The sequence below is a fragment of the Ambystoma mexicanum genome, chromosome 6q (assembly GCF_040938575.1).
Source record: "Ambystoma mexicanum isolate Mex_15411 chromosome 6q, UKY_AmexF1_1, whole genome shotgun sequence".
Lineage (NCBI taxonomy): Eukaryota > Metazoa > Chordata > Amphibia > Caudata > Ambystomatidae > Ambystoma > Ambystoma mexicanum.
In genome coordinates, this window is record NC_090937.1 from 1,261,752,547 (window position 1) to 1,261,773,734 (window position 21,188).

Below are 21,188 nucleotides of genomic sequence, written 5' to 3' on the forward strand. Positions count from 1 at the left end.
TACGTTGTTGCTCTCACTCATATTGACACATGTGGGGTTAAGCTCAACAACATGATTTGAAGAGTAAGTCATGTTCACCCCGTATGTGGGCCACCCGAAGGGGGCCGTAGCAAGTCCATTCTTCATCGTTCACGTGCTTGCTAGTATATGACATCGGGGTTTCAAGAGTCTCTATCTGTTCCAGGCTGACCAGGCGGAGCGGGGATATGTGTTTCAATTAAGTTCGCTGCCGCCTCAGGGAACGTGAAGAAAAATGTTTTGTTCTGATGTTGTATTTTCAGTCTCTCCGGGTAAAGCATGGCGTATTGCACTTGTCGTTCCCGCAGCAGTTTCTTGACCCCGGTGAAGAGTCTCCTTTCTTGTTGTACCGCCAGTGTGAAATCCGGAAAGATACGTATGGTATTGGCTTCTCATCTCAGTTCTTGTTTTTCTCTGGCAGTTTTCAAAATCAGGTCTCTGTCTCTATAGTTTATCATGCGTGCTATGATAGGTCTAAGGTATGCACCAGGTTTTGGCTTTGGGGCGAGTGACCTATGTGCCCGCTCCACGATGAACATTGCCGACCATCCAGGATCTCCCAGGAGATTTCGTAAAAGATCTTCTACCGCCTTTTCCATTGACCCCTTCAATGCTTCCTCTGGAGCTCCAACTATGCGAATGTTATCCCGCCGGGATCTAGCCTCCAAATCTTTGAATTTGGACTTCACCGTCCCTAGCTCTATTGCCATTGTGGACACTGTATTCTTCAAGGCCTCTAGTGCATCTTCTGTGCCCGATATTCTTGTCTCTGCCTCTGTCATGCGCGATGTAGTTTTATCCAGTTGTGTCTTAATGGAGGCAACATTTGCTGTTATCCCATCCAGTTTCTCGTTGAGGGCAGAGAAACCCTGTTGCATGGCCAGAAAGACCGCCTGAGGGTCCATCATTGGTGCTGAGGTAGCCGGCTGCTCCTCGGGGGTACTTCCTCGGACATATCAGAGTCTGTTTCCTTCCTGATCGCTGTTGTGTATTTTTCTATAGCTCCCCTTCCTTTCTTAGGACCAAAGCTCTTGGGCATCGTTTGCTAAGGAGATGTGACCTAGTAACAAGCCCAGCAGTCCTTTTGTAGGTGATTCCTATACCTGATGGGCGTGGGATCGTAATTGAAGCTGGCTTTATGGAGGCTTTTTGTTCGCTCTCGGGGCTGGTTCTGTGCACCTCAAATGTCTGTTCTGTTTGTGTTTTAATGTCCATTATTAGCAGCACCCTCTCGCTGTTAGCCTAAAGTCTCTGTATGAATCTTCTATGATTACATTAATTTCTTAGGGGTAGGTTTGTTGTTGATGAGATGTGCTCTTACACTAGTTGTTTTGGTAAACGCATTTGTCTGCTGCTTCTTGGACTTATGCCTCTTGTGCACCTTTTCCTCCTGAAACGTGTTCTTTGCCTGCCCAGTTGCAATGAGTTCTGTGACTGTAGTCCATGGAGAGTGTCCCTGCACCTCCTAAATCCTTGAATCTCAGTGGGTCGCTGACCCCATGTTCCCCCCAGCACCTGGATGCCAAATACACTCTATAGGGTCCCCCAGTTGCCTGTGTGTGGCTCCCTCTTCCCCGCAGGGGGGGCCTCAGTGACCTCCTTCTTGTCCCCTATTGCTTGCTTCCTGTGGCACCAGAGGCACACTGGCACCCCTGCTCCTGAGGATTGCATAGCAAGGGGTGGATTTTAATTGGTGCCTATGTGGTTCCCTTCCAGCCAGGCCAGCATGTGGTGTTATAGAGCGGCGTTACTCCATTTTAATGTGGCTCGCCATTAGTGGTTTGTTGTATGGCAGTAGCACAGGGTGAGGGCCCCGGGCCGATGCAAGTGGAGGCTGTTAGTCGCGTCCGGTGCAGATGGTCGTTTAGAAGGTCTCTGTGGGGGGGGGAGTATAGCACAACCCCGGTTCACTATTGTACTCCGCTATATGGAGCACAGAGCCCAGCCCCCCGAGGAGCAGCCGGGGTCTACCGCCCCTCCCTCCAGGCGTCTCCAAGTGTCTATGGCTTCCTGTCGAGCGCCCGGGGGACCGGACGCTGCCCAGGGGCGCAGCAACACGTTTGTTCTCTTTCCTACCTTCTGGGCACCAGCCCCCGTCAACCCTGCGCCCCGCTCTCCTCTAGTATCAGCAGAAGTGTTTCCGGGGGGTCTGCAGGTGCTCTACAGAACCCAGAGCGCCTGCGACTCTCTCCAGGGGCAGCCGGGCCGCGTATCCCTCCGCCGCCACTCACGCTGGTAGGCGCTGGTCTCCTCCTCTTGGTCCGCAACGCGCCTCCGGCCTTCCTCTCTCGCCGCGCGTGGGAGTTTATGCCTGCTGAAGCTCTGATATCCCGCCAGCTAGTGCTTCCAAACTCCCTATGTTTAGTCTGGGAGTGTTGCTGCACGTCTCTCGTAGTTTTCAGTAAGAACCGTGTCCAACAGGCGATTATAAAGGCATTTTGGCCCTGGATGTCGCCGGAGCTCACACGAGAGCGGGCATTCCTTCTCGTGTGCAACAACGCCCCCCGGGACTGCCTTATTATTATTTGATGGTTGAGCTTGCTCCCATCTTAGATTTAAGTTTAGATTAGGCATTTTCTCACCCATTTATACAGTTTAATAAACACCCTTGAACTGTGATCACTTGTGCCTGTCTTTACTGTTGCCACCATGAGTTCCTTACACAAAAAAGCCAGACACCCTGGACCCCAGCCACCTGCTCAGTGTACTCCCAGGTCCGGTGGCATTGAAGGCTATGATGACAGTGAGGGTCTTTGCTAACACTCAAGACACAGCAACAGTAAAAATAATCCCAAAGGCAGCCTGCTGGATCAGACAGAATGTAGCCGGGCGTCCAATGAACAAGAGGGAGCAGAGAAAGGCCAACATCAGGGACACAAGCAGTGTGTAGCTGGGATCCTGGTTATTGGCCTTCACCATCGGTTTGTCCTGGTGTCGGAGAAAGATCCCCTGCTTCTGTGGTGATGCAGAAGATAACAGCTGTGGAGGCCAAATTCACACCAAGGCCATCGCTGTATGAGGAAGACCACATAGTTGTAGAGGCAGCAGTGCTTCCTGTCATTGGGCCACTGGTCCTCAGGACATTTCAAGCAATTTTCCATGTCTATAAGAAACACATTGACAATAGTTAACAATGTAAAGGGCTGTGAGTCTGGAAAAGTACTGTAAACTGAGCATGAATCGTTAAGAATTGAATAGTTAAATACATGAAACCTATTCACTTTTGTGTTTGGACACAATAATAACATCAAAACATGTGCAATATGCTTTCCAAGTTTATTCACAGCACCAACATGCATGTTACATATCATCCCATGTAATAGTATGCAATAGAGCACAGCTTGGAGACTTTCTGCAAGGCTCTTTCAAATGCTAACATGCTCTAGGTTTATTCGGCCACCCATCCTCCTCACTACAGTGAAAATAAGGAAAGCTCTCTAGTCTTATTTATGCTGTGTGGGTTCTGTGGGTGGAGAGCAGGTGAGCCAGAAAATATGCTAAAATCAAATGAATCCATTAAATCGGTCATTAAAATCCATTTAACTCCATATTCTCTTGTTCTTCTGAAAATAAAAACACTATCTAAGAACATTGACACTTATCTAGAGATTGCCATCAATTAATTCCACACCTTTCAATCATTTGTTTTTCAAAATGTAAACTTTATTGGCATTCTTTTAATCAAATTAGAAATCATTTCCGATTATAACATAGACACATAATCAATAGGATATTCACTCTCACTGAACCATTACTTGAACATAAAAATAAATACAACTAGAGCTGTTCTCCAAGCAGGAACAGTTGTTGTTATTAAACGTTATTTAGATTAAAACAATCCATAAAAGTTCAAGTACTCACAATGACAATAAATACAGCTTGTACAAGATAGTTTAAAACTCATCACAAATAGAAGTTCTCTTGAATATATAAATCTAAACATAAAGATAATCTCATACAATCATAACAACTATTAAACATTACATGCATTGACCAGCAAATATTTTCTTCAATACACTCACTACAAGTTATAAAAATAAAAAGATTAAATTAAGATGTCTATAAGATAGAACTCATTAATACATTCCTTAACTTTAAGGCGCGTCTCAAGTATGTACATAAGGTCCAAGCTACCATAGGTGTATCAGACAACAAAAGGAAACATATATGGGCCTCATCACGAGTTGGGGGGTAACGCTGGCGGTATAACCGCCGGCGGTATTAGCCCTACCGCCAAACCCCCCGGCGCTATTAGCGCCGGATCACGGGTTTGGCGGTAATGGAATTCCCCATTCCCCACTGAGCCCATTCGGGAATGCCCCATTCCCCATTGGGCTCAATGGGGAATTTTCACGCTCTTACCACCGGAGGATTTCCCGCCAGCGGTAATAGCGCGAATTTTCTTTGGATTTCCCCCCAGCTCAAAGCTGGGGAGAAATCCACCGAAGCCCTGATTTGGTGGACCCTTAAATCCGGCGGTAATAGCGTGACCGCCGGATTTAAGGGTTACCGCCAAACTCTACATCTATCAAAAGCTGAATTGTAAAGCAACTGAACTATTGTCAATCTCCTGATGTTAGTGTAAACCGTTCAAAAGGAAATAAACGGCATAAAATCGTCAAATGTAGCATTGCATAACAAGCAATTACCTTTGCTCATATTAGCTCTGGTCCAATTTTCTGTGACTACCCACAAAGGGACCAAAAAATAGTCCATAAGCGCCCCTCTGCGAGAACGTACACGGCCCATTGACCTGTTCATTGAGAATGTACCCACTCGAGAGTCCGCAGCCACACTTTAGCTCACTGTACCTTTCACAGATGGGAAATATCCATTTGCATATCACGTTTGTCCCACCCACATGGGCAGTCCAGCACCGAAATGCTATGGCAATTCCCTTCTGAACAAGAGTACGAAACATCAACCCCATACACGTGTTTGAGCCCCGATGTGCGAGTAGGACTTGCAGAAGCTGGCTCAACGACCGCAGGAGAAAACCAAAGCAGCAGGAGCCACTGACGAGCAACGCCAGAGACCGGTGAGTGTCAAAGCAGGGCACTGACTGGTCAGGGCATTATTAGCAGGCTGCGGGTGAGTACTGTGAAGGCATCATGAGGTAAGACACAGATAACAGACTTAAAGTTCAAACAAAAGATATTTATTAACTTAAATGTCAGGATGGGTGAAGGCCTAACTTGCCCTATGCTAAGGTGGAATTTCCCTACCTGAACGAAACTAAGGAAAGTCTGAGTCAAAGAGCTCAACTTAAAAGTCTGTCTGTGTCCAAAACCTATACTTGCCCTCAGAACTTAAGCTAACAAATGTGTGAGGAAACAGTGTTGAACTTAAAATTCAGAGCTTCTTTCAGCTCCCCTTCCCCAAGCATAAGAAAGTTCCATGAAAAAGTCTCAAGATTACCTTTATCCAGTTCAAGGTGATACAGTTCAAAACCAATCCTTAAGTTTCCCTTCCGCAGGTTTCAAGTAACACAATCCGCAAACAAAAGGGGCCATGAGACTCAGTTCCCAAGACAACCAGTGTGGTCCTTTAAGTCTCAGGGTTCCCTTCCCCAAGACTTCAGCTTCGTCACTTACATTTCTTCAGTCTTTTCAAAAAGTCTTAACAAAAACACCACGTCAACCTGACCCTCTTTTTGGCTTACCTTGTCAGTTCATTTGCAGTGGTTTCATTGGGCTGTTTCACGGTGTCCTTATCTTTCAACATTGAGGGCTCTCTGGTCTACGCACAGTTGAAATACCACACGGTCCACCCGTCACTGGTCATACAACCAGGATACCTGGGCTCCCCAGCCCACACAGGTTCCTTGGCACTTGCTCCTGTGCACCAAGTCACCTTCATTTTTTTTTTAAACATTTCTTTTTATTGTTTTTGACACAAACAAACCAAAAGCAGAACAAAATGAAAAGAGACATGCAGCTTTTCGAACAGACCTTGGAATAAGGTGATAATGAAGCTCCATTTCAACAAAACAAGCAAAACAATAGGACTGAAGTCCAGAAAAGAAACAGTAGGAGGGGAGCGGAGGGTGGTGACACAGGGTGCATCAATTTGCACAATGAGCAGTATCGGGAGTCTTTATTACTACGCAGTCTTAGGGCGGGAGGAGGGGGCCACCCCCTAGGTTCAGGTACGCCATGCGGCCCGGGAGGTTGGGGAGATTGTCAGTGCTGGGCTCCGGCCTGGCCCTGGGAGTGGGTCTCCACTTCGCCTCCGTCGATTGTCCTCAGTCGAACTTCTCCATCCATCGCAGGGTTGGGGGCTGCCTTGCCACGCCCGGGAATTGCTGTGTGTAATCTAGGAATGGGACCCATGTTTGGTAAAATGTGCTTCTGTTATCGAAGCGCACGGCCGTGATTTTCTCTGCTGCGACTATATCCCAACATTTGGCCCACCACATTGGGATTGAAGGACCCTTGGGGTGTTTCCATAGCCTGGCGATTGATATTTTTGCTGCCGTTAGCAGGTGAGAGCAGAGATCTGCCAGGCGACCTGTTAGCGGAAATTGACCCTCGCCCGTCGTTCCCAGGAGGACTATTCCGGGGTCCCACGGGATTGTGAGACCTGTGATTGATTTGATTTGGTCCAGGACATTCCTCCAGAATTGGGTCGCTTTCGGGCAGGCCCAGAGTAGATGGTATAGCGTTCCTTTTTCTGAGCATCCTCTCCGGCAGTGTGACGGGATGGAGGGGTTGCATTTGTTGAGGATTTCCGGGGTTCGGTACCATCTGTAGCACATCTTGAAGGCTCCTTCTTTGTTGGTAATGCATTTGGAGCTTTTGTGTACCCGGGACCAGATGTGGTCCCATTCTGCTGGGTCGATTTCTCTGCCTATGTCCTTTTCCCATTTTATCATGTAGGGCTCCTTCTTATTAGGGTCTGTTTTATCTAGTAGTTTATACAGGGGGGCCACCTTCCCTTTGTGGGGGGTGGGGGGGTGGGAGTGAGGGTTTTCTCTAGGGCAGATAGCTCTCTGCTTCCGCCTTGCTTGATTCCTTCGCTTGATAGCCAGTGCCTGCGCTGAGCGTATCTGAATCTTTCCGTTTCCGGAACTTGGAACTTGGCTTTGCAGGATTCGAAGTTGAGGAGGCTGCCGTTTTCGAAGAAGTCTGCAATGACGTTAAGTCCTCCCGCTTTCCACCTGGTGAAGCTGTTTGGGGTGACGCCTGGGGAGAAGCTTGGGTTGTTCCAGATAGGGGTGAGAGGGCCTATCGTGGTTCTGCAGTTCCATTGACGGGCTGCTTTCTTCCAGCTGGACACCGTGTTTCTTGTCGCCGTCAGTGGCTCTTCATTGGTGGAGTGGATAGGGCAACTCATGTGCGGTAGGTCTTCTATCGGTGGCAGGCTCCAGTTGTCCTCCAGTGTTAGCCAGCGCGGTCGGGAGTCCTGCAGTTTCCATGCAAAGGCGTGGGAGAGCTGGGCCTCGAGGCAGTATCTGTCGACGTCTGGAACCCCTAGGCCACCCGTTGCCGTACTCCGGAGCATGATGCGACTTGATATTTGTGGTTTTTTCCCTTCCAGACGTATTTTAGGAGGTCTGCCTGGATCTTTTGGATGGCTTTCTTTTGGATTGTTACTGGTAGGGCTAGGCAGTGGTATGGTAGTCTTGGGATTAAGTTCATGTTTACGGCAGTGATCCTTCCAAACCACGAGATTTCCTGTTTTTGCCATCTGGCGAGGTCCTTTCGGAGTTCAGCGAAAAGTGGGCGGAAGTTTGTTTTGTAAATTCTGTCCGTTTTGTTTGGCATTTGAACGCCCAGGTAGGTGAAACATTGCTTTGTCCATGGGATCGGGTGTTTGGCCGCCAGGGTGCAATGCGTTTCTTCTGAATGTTGATATATAGCTGACTTCTTAAAATTTACTTGGAATCCAGTTGCTTCTTTGAACCTTTCTAATTCCTGCCAGGTTGCTTGCATGGATTCCTCTGGTTGGGATGCTGTCAAGAATATGTCGTCTGCGCAGAGCGCTACTTTATAAGTCTCTCTGCTGATCGTGAGGCCGTGGATCGCCGGGTTCGCTTATATTCTGTCTGCAAAGTGCTCCATAGAGAGCGCGAATATGAGGGGGGATAGGGAGCAGCCTTGCCTAGTGTCTCTTGTGATGGTGATTCTCTCGGACCTGCTTCTGTTCACTCTGAGGTGCGTGGAGGCATGTTGGTAGTTGGATAGGATCCATTTGGAGAAGTTTGGGCCGAATTTGTAATAACTTAGCGTTTCCTTGATATAGCCCCAGTCAAGCATATCGAAGGCTTTGTGCGCATCGAGTGACATGATAGCTAGTTCCGATCCCATTCTGTTGGCTGACTCAATTGTGTTAATAGTTCGCCTGATGTTGAATGAGGACCGTCACTGATTCTTCCAGTGATGGGTTGTGGAGCCCGTTTCGAGGAAAGAGTTGAATAAGGTTGCCAGCTGGTGGGACAAGATGTTGGTATATTTTTTGTAGAACTGGGCCGTCAAGCTGTCCGGGCCCGGGGCCGTGTTTTTCAGGGTGCGGATAGTGTCATCTACTTCCTCCGCTGTGATTGGGCGACTCTAGTTGGAGATGTGGTGGCGCTCCTTGGGTGGACGCCAGGAAACTCAGCTGGGCCAGTTTGGGTGTGGGGGGCCCTGACATGGTCTCTCTATGATGATGTGCCATAAATTCGAGGATTTCCGGTTTTGTGTAGCGTAGGTTGCCTTCCGGGGTCAGCCAGGCATTGAATATTGTTCCGTGAGTGAATTTTTTTCAGCTTGTGCACCAAGAGGCGATTCGCTTTATTGCTGTTTAGATAGTAGAATTGTTTTGTGTAGGACAGAGCCTTTGCTGAGCAGTCCGCCAGGTGCATTTCCAGTTCGGATTTCACTCTCTTGAGATCCCGGCCAGAGGCCTCCCAGCCGGAGGCTTTAGTTTGGTGTTTCTTGAAGGCACCCTCGAGCTCCTTGACCCTATTCTCCAGTCTATCCTGCTGCAGTTGGTTGAGTCTCTTGAGTCTTGACGTGCAGTCGATTGCTACCCCGCGGATCACTGGTTTCATGGCGTCCCGTGTGATTGCCTTTGAGGTGTCGTCGGTTGAGTTCTCCGAAAAGTAGTTTGTAAGTGCCTCCGCTATTTCCGTTCTGCAGGCGACGTCTGCTAGGATTTGGTCTTGCAGCTTCCAGGTCCATCTCGGCCCTTCTGGCATTCCTTGAGTCCGTAGGCACATGACGATTGGCGCATGGTCTGAGATGGCTCTCAGGCCGATCTGGATGTCTTCGATGCAGGGGAAGAGTTTGCTGGAGGTTAGTAGCAGATCAATTCGTGAGTGTCCCCTGTGGACGTGCGAAAAAAACGAGAAGTCTCTTTCCTTCTTGTTGAATAGTCTCCAGGCGTCTATGGTTCTGGTCTCCCGTAAGAATTCCGCCATGGCCAGGGCTTTAGTGTAGTCCTCCCTAGTTGGGGGGAGGGTTTTGTCGAGGTCAGGGTCTGGTGGCAGGTTGAAGTCCCTGCCGATTAGAAGTTGGCCCTTGGAGAATGCCGCCATCACCGATAGCAGGTTGCGGAGGAAGCGGTCCTGTGCACTGTTCAGGCAGTAAATCGCCGCGAGGGTGATGGGGAGGTCGACAAGGAGACCTTTCAGTAGCAGGTAATGGCTTTCTGGATCTCTTTTGATTGTGATCTGAGTCAGTGGCAGGTCCCGGCTGAGGAGGATGGCCACCCCTCTCTTTTTTTGGCCAGAGGAGGCAAAGAAGTGTTTTGGGTACCTAAGGAAGGATATCCGGTTTTCATCGGCGGCAAGTAGGTGAGTTTCCTATAGGCAGACAATGTCTGCGGATAATTGGGAGAGTTTTCGTTCCACCAATTTTCTCTTGCCCGGTGCATTTAGGCCTTGCACGTTCCAAGTCAACATGATGATTTCCCTATCTGGCGTAGCCATCGGGGTCAAATCTGGTTGCTAATAGGGGCAGCCCCCCCGCCGGTGTTCGTATTTCGTAGTTTGGTTTAGGTTTCTGAGGTTCCCAGTTCCTCTGAAGTAGTCTCCCATCTCCACGACTCTGTTCTCTGTCACGATCTCATCCCCACCGAGGGCTCACGGGGCCCTGAGGACATTATTCGGCCCTCCTTGAATTCCTTGGAGTCAGTCCTGGCGCTGTTGGCATCGGAGACACATGCTGGGACAGGGTTTCAATGGCCAATGGGCAAGTATGGTCGCCCACATGTGGAATACCGGGGAACTGCATTCAGCTGTGTTTTGCTCTCCATGAGTGCACGGACAATTATTCATCACCAGTACATTTGTAGAGCAAGAAAATTATTTGAACGCAGGAAGATGAAGCAATAACTCACAACCAGATACGCAGTTAGCGAAATAATGAGCACTTATACGGCTATTTATTCATAGTTTGGAAGCAACAAGTGATAACACAGAAATAAATCACAGAAAGGACAGAGAATTCAAAAGAAAATACATCACCGTGGGCGTAACTGAATTCCTCATCTCGCCAGAAGCGGCTGGAAGACCCCGGTAACCGCCAGGCAGAGAGCACAACAGCCCACAGGAAGATCGGAACAAGGCGGCCCCCCTCCGACTGAGGTCTTTGTGGTTTCCCCTGACCTTCCCGATAGCTACGCATATAAGGGGGGGAAATTTCTCGAACCTTCTGACATTAACGTTTGCGCATTGCTGAGTGACTGTTGATTGCGGCCGGTCAACCGACAGTAACCCCAAGGAGCAAAGCTTCCCTCTTCTTCTAGAACACCAAGGAAAACAATTCCATAACTCATAGCAAGACATAACAAAACCAGCTTTCCCAGCAGAATGTCCTTGACTGGCTGCATATCAGGTTTAGAAAGCATGTCTTTCAGCAAAGCAAGTACAGCTTTTCACTGAGGCATGGAATAAATATCCATTATGGCTCTGAGTGCCCCCAGAATGCACTGCGCACCAGCTCCATGTTTTAGCTCAAACATAACAATTCCACCCTTGGATATTTATCTTCCACAGCCCAGTGGCAGAGGAGCCGGTCTCTGGAACCGACAAAACATTAGAACCAAGTTAGGAATACATTAAATACAACAACAACCAAGTATTATAATAGCTAAAATAATGCAAATGCAGGCGAAGGCATAACGCAGTGTACCCCCAATGTCAGGAATCGATGAAAATAACCAATCCCACCAATTCCCAGCATAACTTTGAGATACCTGGGAAATTAGGTCCCTCAAACCTCTAATATGACTTTCAATGGATCGTGAATGGTCACTTAGATTGAAACAACACATACCTTCCACTGCATTACAGCCCAAATTATGTTTCAGCAAGAGATAATCAACGGCAGCCCTGTTTTGCAATGTTGCTTTTCTAATAACTTTGCTATGAAGGAGCAACTCTTCTAATGCTTGAGAAGTATGATTCAGACCTTTTACCACTAAACATGCTAGTTTAATCAAAGATGTGTAACCCCCAGCAGCTAAACCCCAGACTCCCACTAATAAAAGGGCTAACGCTAGAACTTCAGTCTCTGATGATAAATGCACATGTGAATCACAATCTGGGGATAAACCCACAGATTCAAAAGTTGACCTTTTGCTTCGAGACATGACTGGGTGTAAAGGAGACATCATTAGCCCTAATCGAGTTAAGGCACATGGAGCTCCGGAAATGTTAGCTGGAATGTAAGTGTATGTGATATTGCCACATGAGAAGAGCCATCCTGTTGGAAGTTTTATGTGATACATATGACTGGCAGCTAACACTGTATGATTGCAAGACATAGAATTATTCACACTGGTAAATGTGCGTGGAACTCGAGAACACAACCTTTTTTCAAACGTAGTTTGATTTTTCTGTTTGGTTAAATTCAACTGTTGGCATTTGGCAATTTCATTTACATCGCAGGCCATAAAGTAACACACATCGCCTTGAGTTATATTGTATGTTACAATACGTGTCAAGTTCCTCCACTTGCGATCTGTTTCTTGACAAAACCTGCAGTACTCATAGACTGAAAAGGATTGTCTAATATCGGAATCCTGAACCAAAGAATCATTGTGCGTGACGCCAAAGATGTGTTTTACAACCGGAACTGGTGTCGGTACCGCTACTAGACATGTAGTAAACAAAGCTTCTGCATGTTGCACGTCAGTAAGGCAAAAGTGCGTAATGTTGAGTACTTGCTGTGCCAAGTATATCCACATATTCTCTGTTTGTGTAATTATCGGGGAATATTTTCGTCGTCCTAAAGATATCTGTTGTATAGCTGGCATCAACGTTGTTTGCGTCTGCACCTGACGTGATTTTCGCATTCCACAAATCAATTCCTTCGGTCTGGCTGGCTTTTCGGCATCAGCATAGGGCTGCTTTTGGACATCATTGCTCATCATCATCGGTTTCACCTGGATCGCTGGCACAGATGCGACATGTTTCGTGGGAAGCAGCATGCCGTTTGACTCTCCCAAACAGAGTCCATTTAGTCCTTCAATTACACCAGCCACACACAGGATCTACAAGGCAAACCCAGAAAAGAGATATCAGTGTTGAAAATCACTCTCTTAGGTAACATTTGTCTGCGGGCACATACTGCCATTTCTTACTACCAGGCTCCATCACTAAGACTACCTGGTCCTTGCCTGATGCAATAACATCTGCGGGCACTGGTGGGCCACTTGGCCTTTTGACCCACACCTTTGCACCCGGTACCATATTGTCCGAAGAGCCAAAACCACGATCCCCACAGGTAGTTAACACTGTAGGAGGCTCCCTCTTTTTAATCATGGACAACTTAACAATAATAATCAACTGGGCCACCCGATTGCCCTTGTGGATCGGTAGCAATTGGTCCCCACTATTCATCAGGATGACTTTGATCTCACCTTGGTAATCGGCATCAATGACTCCTCCCAGCACTTGAACTCCATTCAATGCTAGGCCAGATCTAGGGGCAATCCATCCCATATGCTCTGGAGGAATGTGTACCCCAATCCCTGTTCCAATCACAACAATCCCTCTTGGGTCTAATTTGATTTCCTCATGAGAATGTAAGTCTACCCCTGCTGACTCTGGAGTCGCCCGATAGGGAGCTAAAGAACCCGGGGTAATTTCCCAGTACAATAGAGTTTCTCTGACTGAGTTGGGTTGAATCTGTAAAGCAGGAGTCATTAGCCGCATCAAAGGAGTTTCATGATTATTCACAGGCCTATTGTTTAACACTTGCACCGCATCAAACACACGATCACGCCAGCCTGTTAAACTGCCATCTCCGGATTTTCGCAGCTGCTCTTTCAACAAACCATTCATCCGTTCAATTAATCCTGAAGCTGCAGGGTAATAGGGCACGTGATAGAGCCATTCAATACTCTTTTCCTGACAGTACTCTTGAATTAATTTGCCTTTGAAGTGTGACCCATTGTCACTTTGAATCTTCAAAGGCACCCCATAATCCAACGTGATCTGATCCAACAACTTAATGGTATTCAGTTGTGTGGCACGCTTGCACGGTAAAACCATCATGTATCCCGAGTATGTATCCACAATAGTGCATGCATACTGACAACCTCTACTGATTGGCAGGGGTCCGATATAATCAATCTGCCAAATTTGACATGGTAATTTTCCTCTTCGCAACGCACCCTGGACAATCTGAGGGATAGGCCTGTGCTGTTGGTGTTGGCACACTGGACATTGCAAAATGATTGTTTTCACTACCTCTAAATGAATACTGTTTCCTCGAGCTTGTGCCCAGCTGGTAGTAGCCTTTTCTCCAAGGTGCCCACATTTCTGGTGAGCCCACTTGGCCAAACCCTCCAAATCGTCTTCCTGAGCCTCTGCATCCACAGATGAAATCTTGGTGTGTTCATCTGCAACAGAATTAAACCAACGCTCTAATGAATCTGCGGCACAATGCGCATCCACATGATACACAGTGACTTCACTTTGTGATAACATCTCAGCAATATCTTGCCACAGTTCTTTTCCCCACAACTCTTTTGAATGAATCATCCACCCATTCTTTTGCCAGGTTGGCAGCCACACCGCCAATCCGTTCGCCACTGACCATGAATCTGTGTACAAATGACATTGACCAGGGGTCTCTTGTTTCAATGCTTGGTAAACTGCGTAAAGTTCTGCAAACTGACTGCTCTTCCCTTTCCCTGATGTGGTCAAAATCTTTTTTGTCTTTGGATTGTAAGACACCGCTTTCCAGTATCGCTCGGTTCCCACATATCGGGCCGAGCCATCTGTAAACCAAGCATGTTCTGTCTGCTCTACGGTCAGATCGCCATAAGGTACTCCCCATTTCACGGGAGATTCGCGTTTTTCAGACACTTCCGGCGGTATATAATTTGAGGGTGGTATGTTGGCCACTTGCTCATATAATTTGGCAATCCCACCCTTCCCTGATTTAGCTCTGTCTTGAATGTACCATTTCCATTGATTATGCTGGCTTCTTGAGCGTTTCCTATTCTGTGTGTTTTAGGAGAGCTCAGCACCCATTACATAATCAGGATTTCAGGCCTCATCAGCACATCATGCCCCACTGTCATTTGCTCAGTATCGACCAGGGCCCAATAACATGCCAGCAACTACTTCTCAAACAGAGTGTATGAGTTATCAGCATCGGGCAATTTACGGCTCCAAAACCCCAATGGCACACGTTTCCTGTCTTGTTTCTGCCACACACTCCAGTTAGCGTAATTGTCTTGCACAGACACATTCAACTCCACTTCGCCTTCCTTCAATGGCCATAGATCAAGCACCTGCTGCACAGTATCTTTTGCCAAATCAAATGCTTTTTGCTGCTCTTCCCCCCACTGAAACTCATATTTCTTTCGTGTCACTTTGTAGAGGGGGGCCAGTATCTGCCCTAAATGGGGAATGTGCTGTCTCCAAAACCCAAACGGCCCTATGAACTGCTGAGCTTGCTTTTTGTTCATTGGAGTGGTAAACTCCAGAATTTTCTGTCGGGCCTTCGGCACCATCTCTCGATGCCCATTATGCCACTGAATCCCTAGGAATATCACTGTCTCAGCTGGCCCTTGAATTTTGTTCGGGTTAATCTCCCACCCTTCCTTCTTCAATCCTTCCATAATGACTTCTAACTGGTGTTGCACATTGCGCACATCCTTACCCTGAATCAAAATATCATCAATGTAGTGAGAGATTTGTATGTCAGGTTTACACGGTATCTTGTCTAAGTGCTCTGCCACCAGCCGGTGACAGATAGGCGGGCTATGTATGTACCCCATAGGTAACCTCGTGAAGGTGTACTGACGCCCGCTCCATGAAAATGCAAACTGCTCTTGGCACTCTTCAGCAATTGGTACAGAGAAAAAGGCATTGGCTAGATCTATCACTGCATACCAAGTCCCCTCAAACCTTTGGACATTCTCAATCAAGGTAATGGCATCTGGGACTGCGGGCACCAAGGGAGGAGTGTGTTTATTTAATTTTCGGTAATCCAACGTCATCCTCCAAGACCCGTCCCCTTTTTTGACAGGCCAGAGTGGATTGTTCCACGCGGTAGTAATAGGGCGTAACACACCCGCCTCCACATACTCTTTGATGGTGTCTGAAATGTCCTTGTGCCCCTGGGAATGCGGCATTGCTTCATTGCTACCCGCTTGGTCGCCAGAGACACCTGCACTGGGGGCATCTTCAATTTGCCTACAGTAATGGGTGTGCAGGTCAATGCACTCACCCCAAACTGATGCATTTTACCTCTTAGTCTCAAAGTCAATCCTTCTAGAATGTCAAAGCCAATTATGTACTCGGGTATCGGGACAATCAACACTTGGTATTTCTTCCTAGTCAAATTGCCTATTTTCATATCCACTTCTGTTTGTACTGCGGGGGTCTCCTTCCCCCCTAGCCCAGTAATGGTAAAGCGTCTGCCTTTGAATCGTGTTGGATTTCCATGAATCAAAGAGGCCTCCGCCCCAGTGTCTATCAATGCTCGCCCCCCTTGTGTATTTCCCAGCCCCCAAAAAATCTTAACATTAACATGGGGCCGCCTATCAACTTTTATGTGAGCGGACGCCACCGGGGCTTGGCCATAACCCTAGTCAGATTTTGAATGAGTGTAACCTGACTCTGCCTCTAACATTGCACTCACCACCTTTCTCAAATTAGCATATGTTGGCTGGCATGGGGAAGGTGTCCCCATAGGCCCTTCTTCTTGTTCTTCCTCAGGAGGAGCAGAAGGTGAGGTGTCCCCCTGTGGCTTAGTCACTACCTGTTTCCTAACCTGTTTCTAGCGCTCTTTGGCTGCAAGCCCTCTATTTTTGTATAGTTCATACATTACTCTAGTTTCAATGCCATCAATTTCTTCTTGTGGCACACCATCTTTTAACAAAGCCAAAAACATGTCCTTTCTGGACACTCAGGAGTCTCTACTATCTTGCCTTCTGCCTTCAGTTCTCCTCTCACTACGGCCCTCTCTCTCTCGGGGCTTGTCATCACTCTTATCCCACTCCCCTAAGTCTGCCAATTGCCGGATGGCATCCACTACTTCATAAGTGGGTTTGCCCATCATATCTATGAGCAAAGTCATAATGACACTTTTATATGCGGGCGGTGCAGTTCTGATCACCATATTCCTGGTTGAAACTGAGAGCGGCACGGCCCCCATGTGTCCTGGAGCATCTACATGAATTGCCTCTTTCATAGCATGCTCTCTGACCTTTTGAATCGCCTTTTTCAAAGTGTACCACTTTGTTTCCTTGCTAGGCCAATCTGTGGTAATGGGATACTTACGGTTACATGCCTGGGCTGCTAGGTGCAATAAAGACACCTGTGAATCTTGCCCATTATCATCAGGGGGCGGCCCTGCCCTTAAGACCTCCTGTACATTGGTGTCAGTTTACAAAGGCAAAAAGAGCGGCGAGTCTGTGGAATCTACCAACAACCCTACGGCGCCCCCATCTAGCAATCTCACCATCCATGTCAGTAAAGGTTCCCCTGATTTTTGCCTCAAACGAGTAATGATTTCCCCAACCTCCTGCTGGGTATAATCCTCCAGCGTGGTTAAATCCACAACCCCGCCCGCAGGATTCTGCGGGTGGGGTCTGGCACGCCGTCTTCTAATCGGCTTAGATTAAACACTGTCTTTTGATTAAATTCTGCTTTGGGATCTGACTCATTTGCCGAGCTGCTCTCTTGGCTTGTTGAGTCAAAAATGTCTTATCAGGGTCCCAATCCACACCTGCGGTAGCGATTACAGCTGCCCCTTTTCTTTGGTTGACCCCTCCCTGTGTTTTCCTATACTTATACCGGGCTACTCTGACTGCTGCCCTCTCTGCCACAGCCTGATATTTATCAGCTTTATCTTTACAAAGTTTCACCTGAATCTGCTGCATAAACGCTATTTGCTTTTCTGTAGCCAACTCTTTTTCTAATCGCGAAATATTCTCTTTCATTTCCACATTTTTCTGATGCATTTTCCTATAGACATGCAGGAGGACCCAACCCCGCCTGCCGAGTGCGGCACATTCCTTTCCTCTTTCTACTGAAATCTGTTGTAAACAAACCATTACTTCTGACCGAGCAGCTTCCCCCAAACCATCATGCCTGGTTTCGCACAGACCCGCTTCGCACGCCCACACCTGTGCTAATTTATCATATGGGCCTTTAGCCTAACCTGGAATGATAACATCTGCAGTCACTCGCGCAGGCACGCACACAGACAAAAAAAAAACGGATTAACACAGCCCAACACTCACTGCCAAATGAAAACAAACTTTCACTTGCAATGAAAGCAAAGCCTATCTGCGTTTAAACAGATTCTTTAATATTTGGAAATAATTCATCACAAATACCCTGCTCACAGCGCCAAAATGTTTTGCTCTCCAAGAGTGCACGAACAATTATTCATCACCAGTATATTTGTAGAGCAAGAAAATAATTTGAACGCAGGTAGGCGAAGCAATAACTCACATCCAGATACTCAGTTAGCGAAACAATAAGCACTTATACGGCTATTTATTCATAGCTTGGAAGCAACAAGTGATAACACAGAAATAAATCACAGAAAGGACAGAGAATTCAAAAGAAAATACATCACCGTGGTCGTAACTGAATCCCTCATCTCGCCAGAAGCGGCTGGAATACCCCGGTAACAGCCAGGCAGAGAGCACAACAGCCCACAGGAAGGTTGGAACAAGGCGTCCCCCCTCTGACTGAGGTCTTTGTGGTTTCCCCTGACCTTCCTGATAGCTCCGCATATATGCCCTCCTCAAAAAGGGGTGGCAATTTCTCGAACCTTCTGACATTAGCGTTTGAACATTGCTGAGTGACTGTTGATTGCCGGCCGGTCAACCGACAGTAACCCCAAGGAGCAAAGCTTTCCTCTTCTTCTAAAACACCACGGAAAACAATTCCATAACTCATAGCAAGACATAACAAAACCAGCTTTCCCAGCAGAATGTCCTTGACTGGCTGCATACCAGGTTTAGAATGCATGTCTTTCAGCAAAGCAAGTACAGCTTTTCACTGAGGCATGGAATAAATATCCATTATGGCTCTGAGTGCCACCAGAATGCACTGCGCACCAGCGCCATGTTTTAGCTCAAGCATAACAAGCGGTCTAGCATCCAGGGCGGGGCTCGCCCCAAAGGCACCTGGGATACCACCTGGCTATTTAAACCACGCCCGATCAGAAGCACGCGATTCGCGTTATTCTGCTTTTGCAGCATGACGTTCACCGGGTCCTGCTCTGCATCCAGACCTCAAGAACCATTGCCATCCTTACCTGCTCTGCAGCATCTCTGGCACTCGAAGTCGCCCAAGGCAAGAACCATCGCCATCCTTACCTGCTCGGCAGCATCCTCTGGGAATCGAAGTTGTCCAAGGCAAGAACCATCGCCATCCTTACCTGCTCTGCAGCATCTCTGGCACTCGAAGTCGCCCAAGTGTCATAAATCTCCCCCCGTCTCACCTGGGATCGCTTCTTGCTCTGTTCCACGGGAGGATTCCTCTTGTGAACGGATCGGGTCTTGTATAGGCTTGCTCGAGTCTCGTCCGACTCTAGCGCGCGTTCAGAGTTCCAGGAAGGTCGCAGTTCCAGGATGTCCAGGAAGAAAGTAGCGGTCGCTAGGGTTGCGGATTCCGGGAGCAGATTTAGAGGGGAAAGGTGGAAGGAAGGAAGAAGGGATCAGGAAACTAGGAATAGCGGATTCACCGAACAGCACACACACGTCTAGTCACTACCTAATGATAGCGTTGAGACGTGCGGGTCCGCGGGGGCGTGGCCAATTTATAGAACGTGCCGTGTCCGACATAAAGGCTGGTGCGAGGCAAGTCACTTGGCACGGCCATGTTGGGAGTAACAAGGAATACAAGCCCCGTCGCGATAAGGACCAGGAAGTCCAGAAAGGGCAAGTTCTATGGGTCATGACACCAAGGCAAGAACCATCACCATCCTTACCTGCTCGGCGGCATCCTCTGGGAATCGAAAATGTCGAAGGCAAGAACCGTCATCATCCTTACCTGCTCTGCAGCATCCTTCGGCGATTGAGTCGCCCAACGCTCGTTGTCCTTTTCCACTATCTTCAAGACATCTTTCTTCTCAGGATTCCTGGGAACCATTCACCTTCGGATCTTCTCGACCTATAGGACGAACAATAGCACAGGTTAGCCATTTGCAAGGACGCTATCAGCGCCGCTTGGCGTTCCATCTTACCTTCTCGAATTCAGCTCTGGCTTCCATCGTATCACTTAGCACCTGCAAGAAGAAGCGAGAAGGTTACTAGTGCAAAGCCAAACTAAGACATTGTTTTCTCCAAATAAGATTTACCTGAAAAGAAGGAGTCGCAGCCGGTCTGGACTCCGGCCCTCACCAGTGAAGAAACTCGGCGGTACGGAGCCATTAACGACGCGCGCCTGCCCAGCGCGGCAGGACGGAGAGCGCACCCTTATAGAACGCAAGGTGAGAAACGTCTCCTGGGGAAACTGCAAGGGGACTCGGGAGGTGGGTTGCCTGTTACGCTACGGCAGCAACAAAGAACGTTACCAAAAAGATTTTGTGGGTAAACATTCATTGTTTCCGCGCTTTGTTGGTCCTTTCCGCGTTTCCTCTGTAATCAATCCGGTTGCGGTTAAATTGGATCTTCCTAAGCGCTGGCGTATTCATCCAGTGTTTCATGTATCACTTCTCAAACCAGTCGTTCCGTCCACGCGGTTGCCTGCTCGCCCTGCTCCCATCATGGTCGATGGGGAGGAGGAGTATGAGGTTTCCTGTATCCTTGATTGTAGGATCTCGAGGGGTTCTGCTCTCTATTTGGTGGACTGGAAGGGGTTTGGACCTGAGGACCGTACTTGGGAGCCTCTATCTAATCTGCATTGCCCCGATCTCTTGCGTGATTTCCATACCGCCCGGGGGTTGCCGGTGTTTTTGGCGGCAGATGCTGTTACGCTACGGCAGCAACAAAGAACGTTACCAAAAAGATCGTTCCCACGGAGTATCTCGCAATCAGGGAATTCGTTCTGGCAGCGTTACAAGTTGCCTTGGAAACTGTTTGGGTCACGTAGATTTCCTAGTCAGCTGACCAGACGTGTCTCGCTTTCACGGAAGCCACGCCTCCTTGTTTCTTAAAAGCGGTCAGCCGCAGGAGCTTCGTTGCTGCTAATTGATCGTTACGGCGTTCCTTTTCGTAGCCTTCCTACGGTTTGTTCCATTCGGATCACCCTCTGAGTATCCTGCTTTGTAAATTGATCTACCGTTACCAGACCTTGGCTTCTGTCTCCTGTTTTGCTTCTTGGATTTGTCCTTCGGAATATATTGCCTTGGTTTTGAATCTCCTTCCACTGCCGAGCTCCTGTTGAGCTCCCCGCTCAACCTGTTCTTCTGCCAGGTTTTCAACACACCATTCCCCGCTGAGAACGGATTTCCAGTCTTCAGTTTTCTTCTTACAGCAAGAGCCTTGTTTCCAGCGGAATTCAGTCTCCTATCAGTTTAGTCCTATTTCCAGCCCTGCTTACTAAATTAAGGATTTACTTCTACCTCACCTACTTATTTGACTGTGTTACATCCTGTGAAAATGATGTGTATTTTCCACTAAAGTGCAGTACGAACGCTTTCCAGTTTTGCACCAACCCGCTCCTAGTGCGTCCCTCGTGCCATTCGGGTTATCCTACCTATACTAACCATCCCATTTGTTATTTTATCTTTTCGTTGTCATCCCTCATTTGGAACTCTGAA

At 47.9% G+C, this 21,188-nt stretch overlaps 1 protein-coding gene across 2 annotated transcripts in view; it reads right to left on the reverse strand.

The window, feature by feature from the left end:
- Positions 1-2,637: 2,637 nt before the first annotated feature.
- Positions 2,638-21,188, reverse strand: part of LOC138516608 (uncharacterized) — a 148,726-nt gene continuing 130,175 nt past the window's right edge. Inside the window, exon 2 of one of the 2 annotated variants that reach the window (XR_011282289.1) lies at positions 2,638-3,121. Coding sequence is in view for 1 of the 2 variants with exons in the window: in XM_069631869.1 (XP_069487970.1) it covers positions 11,062-12,435 (1,374 nt within the window). In the remaining variant the exon portion in view is untranslated. Of the gene's footprint in view, positions 3,122-10,355; positions 12,499-21,188 lie in introns of those variants that run through there. The other variant, XM_069631869.1, reaches the window with a different exon arrangement.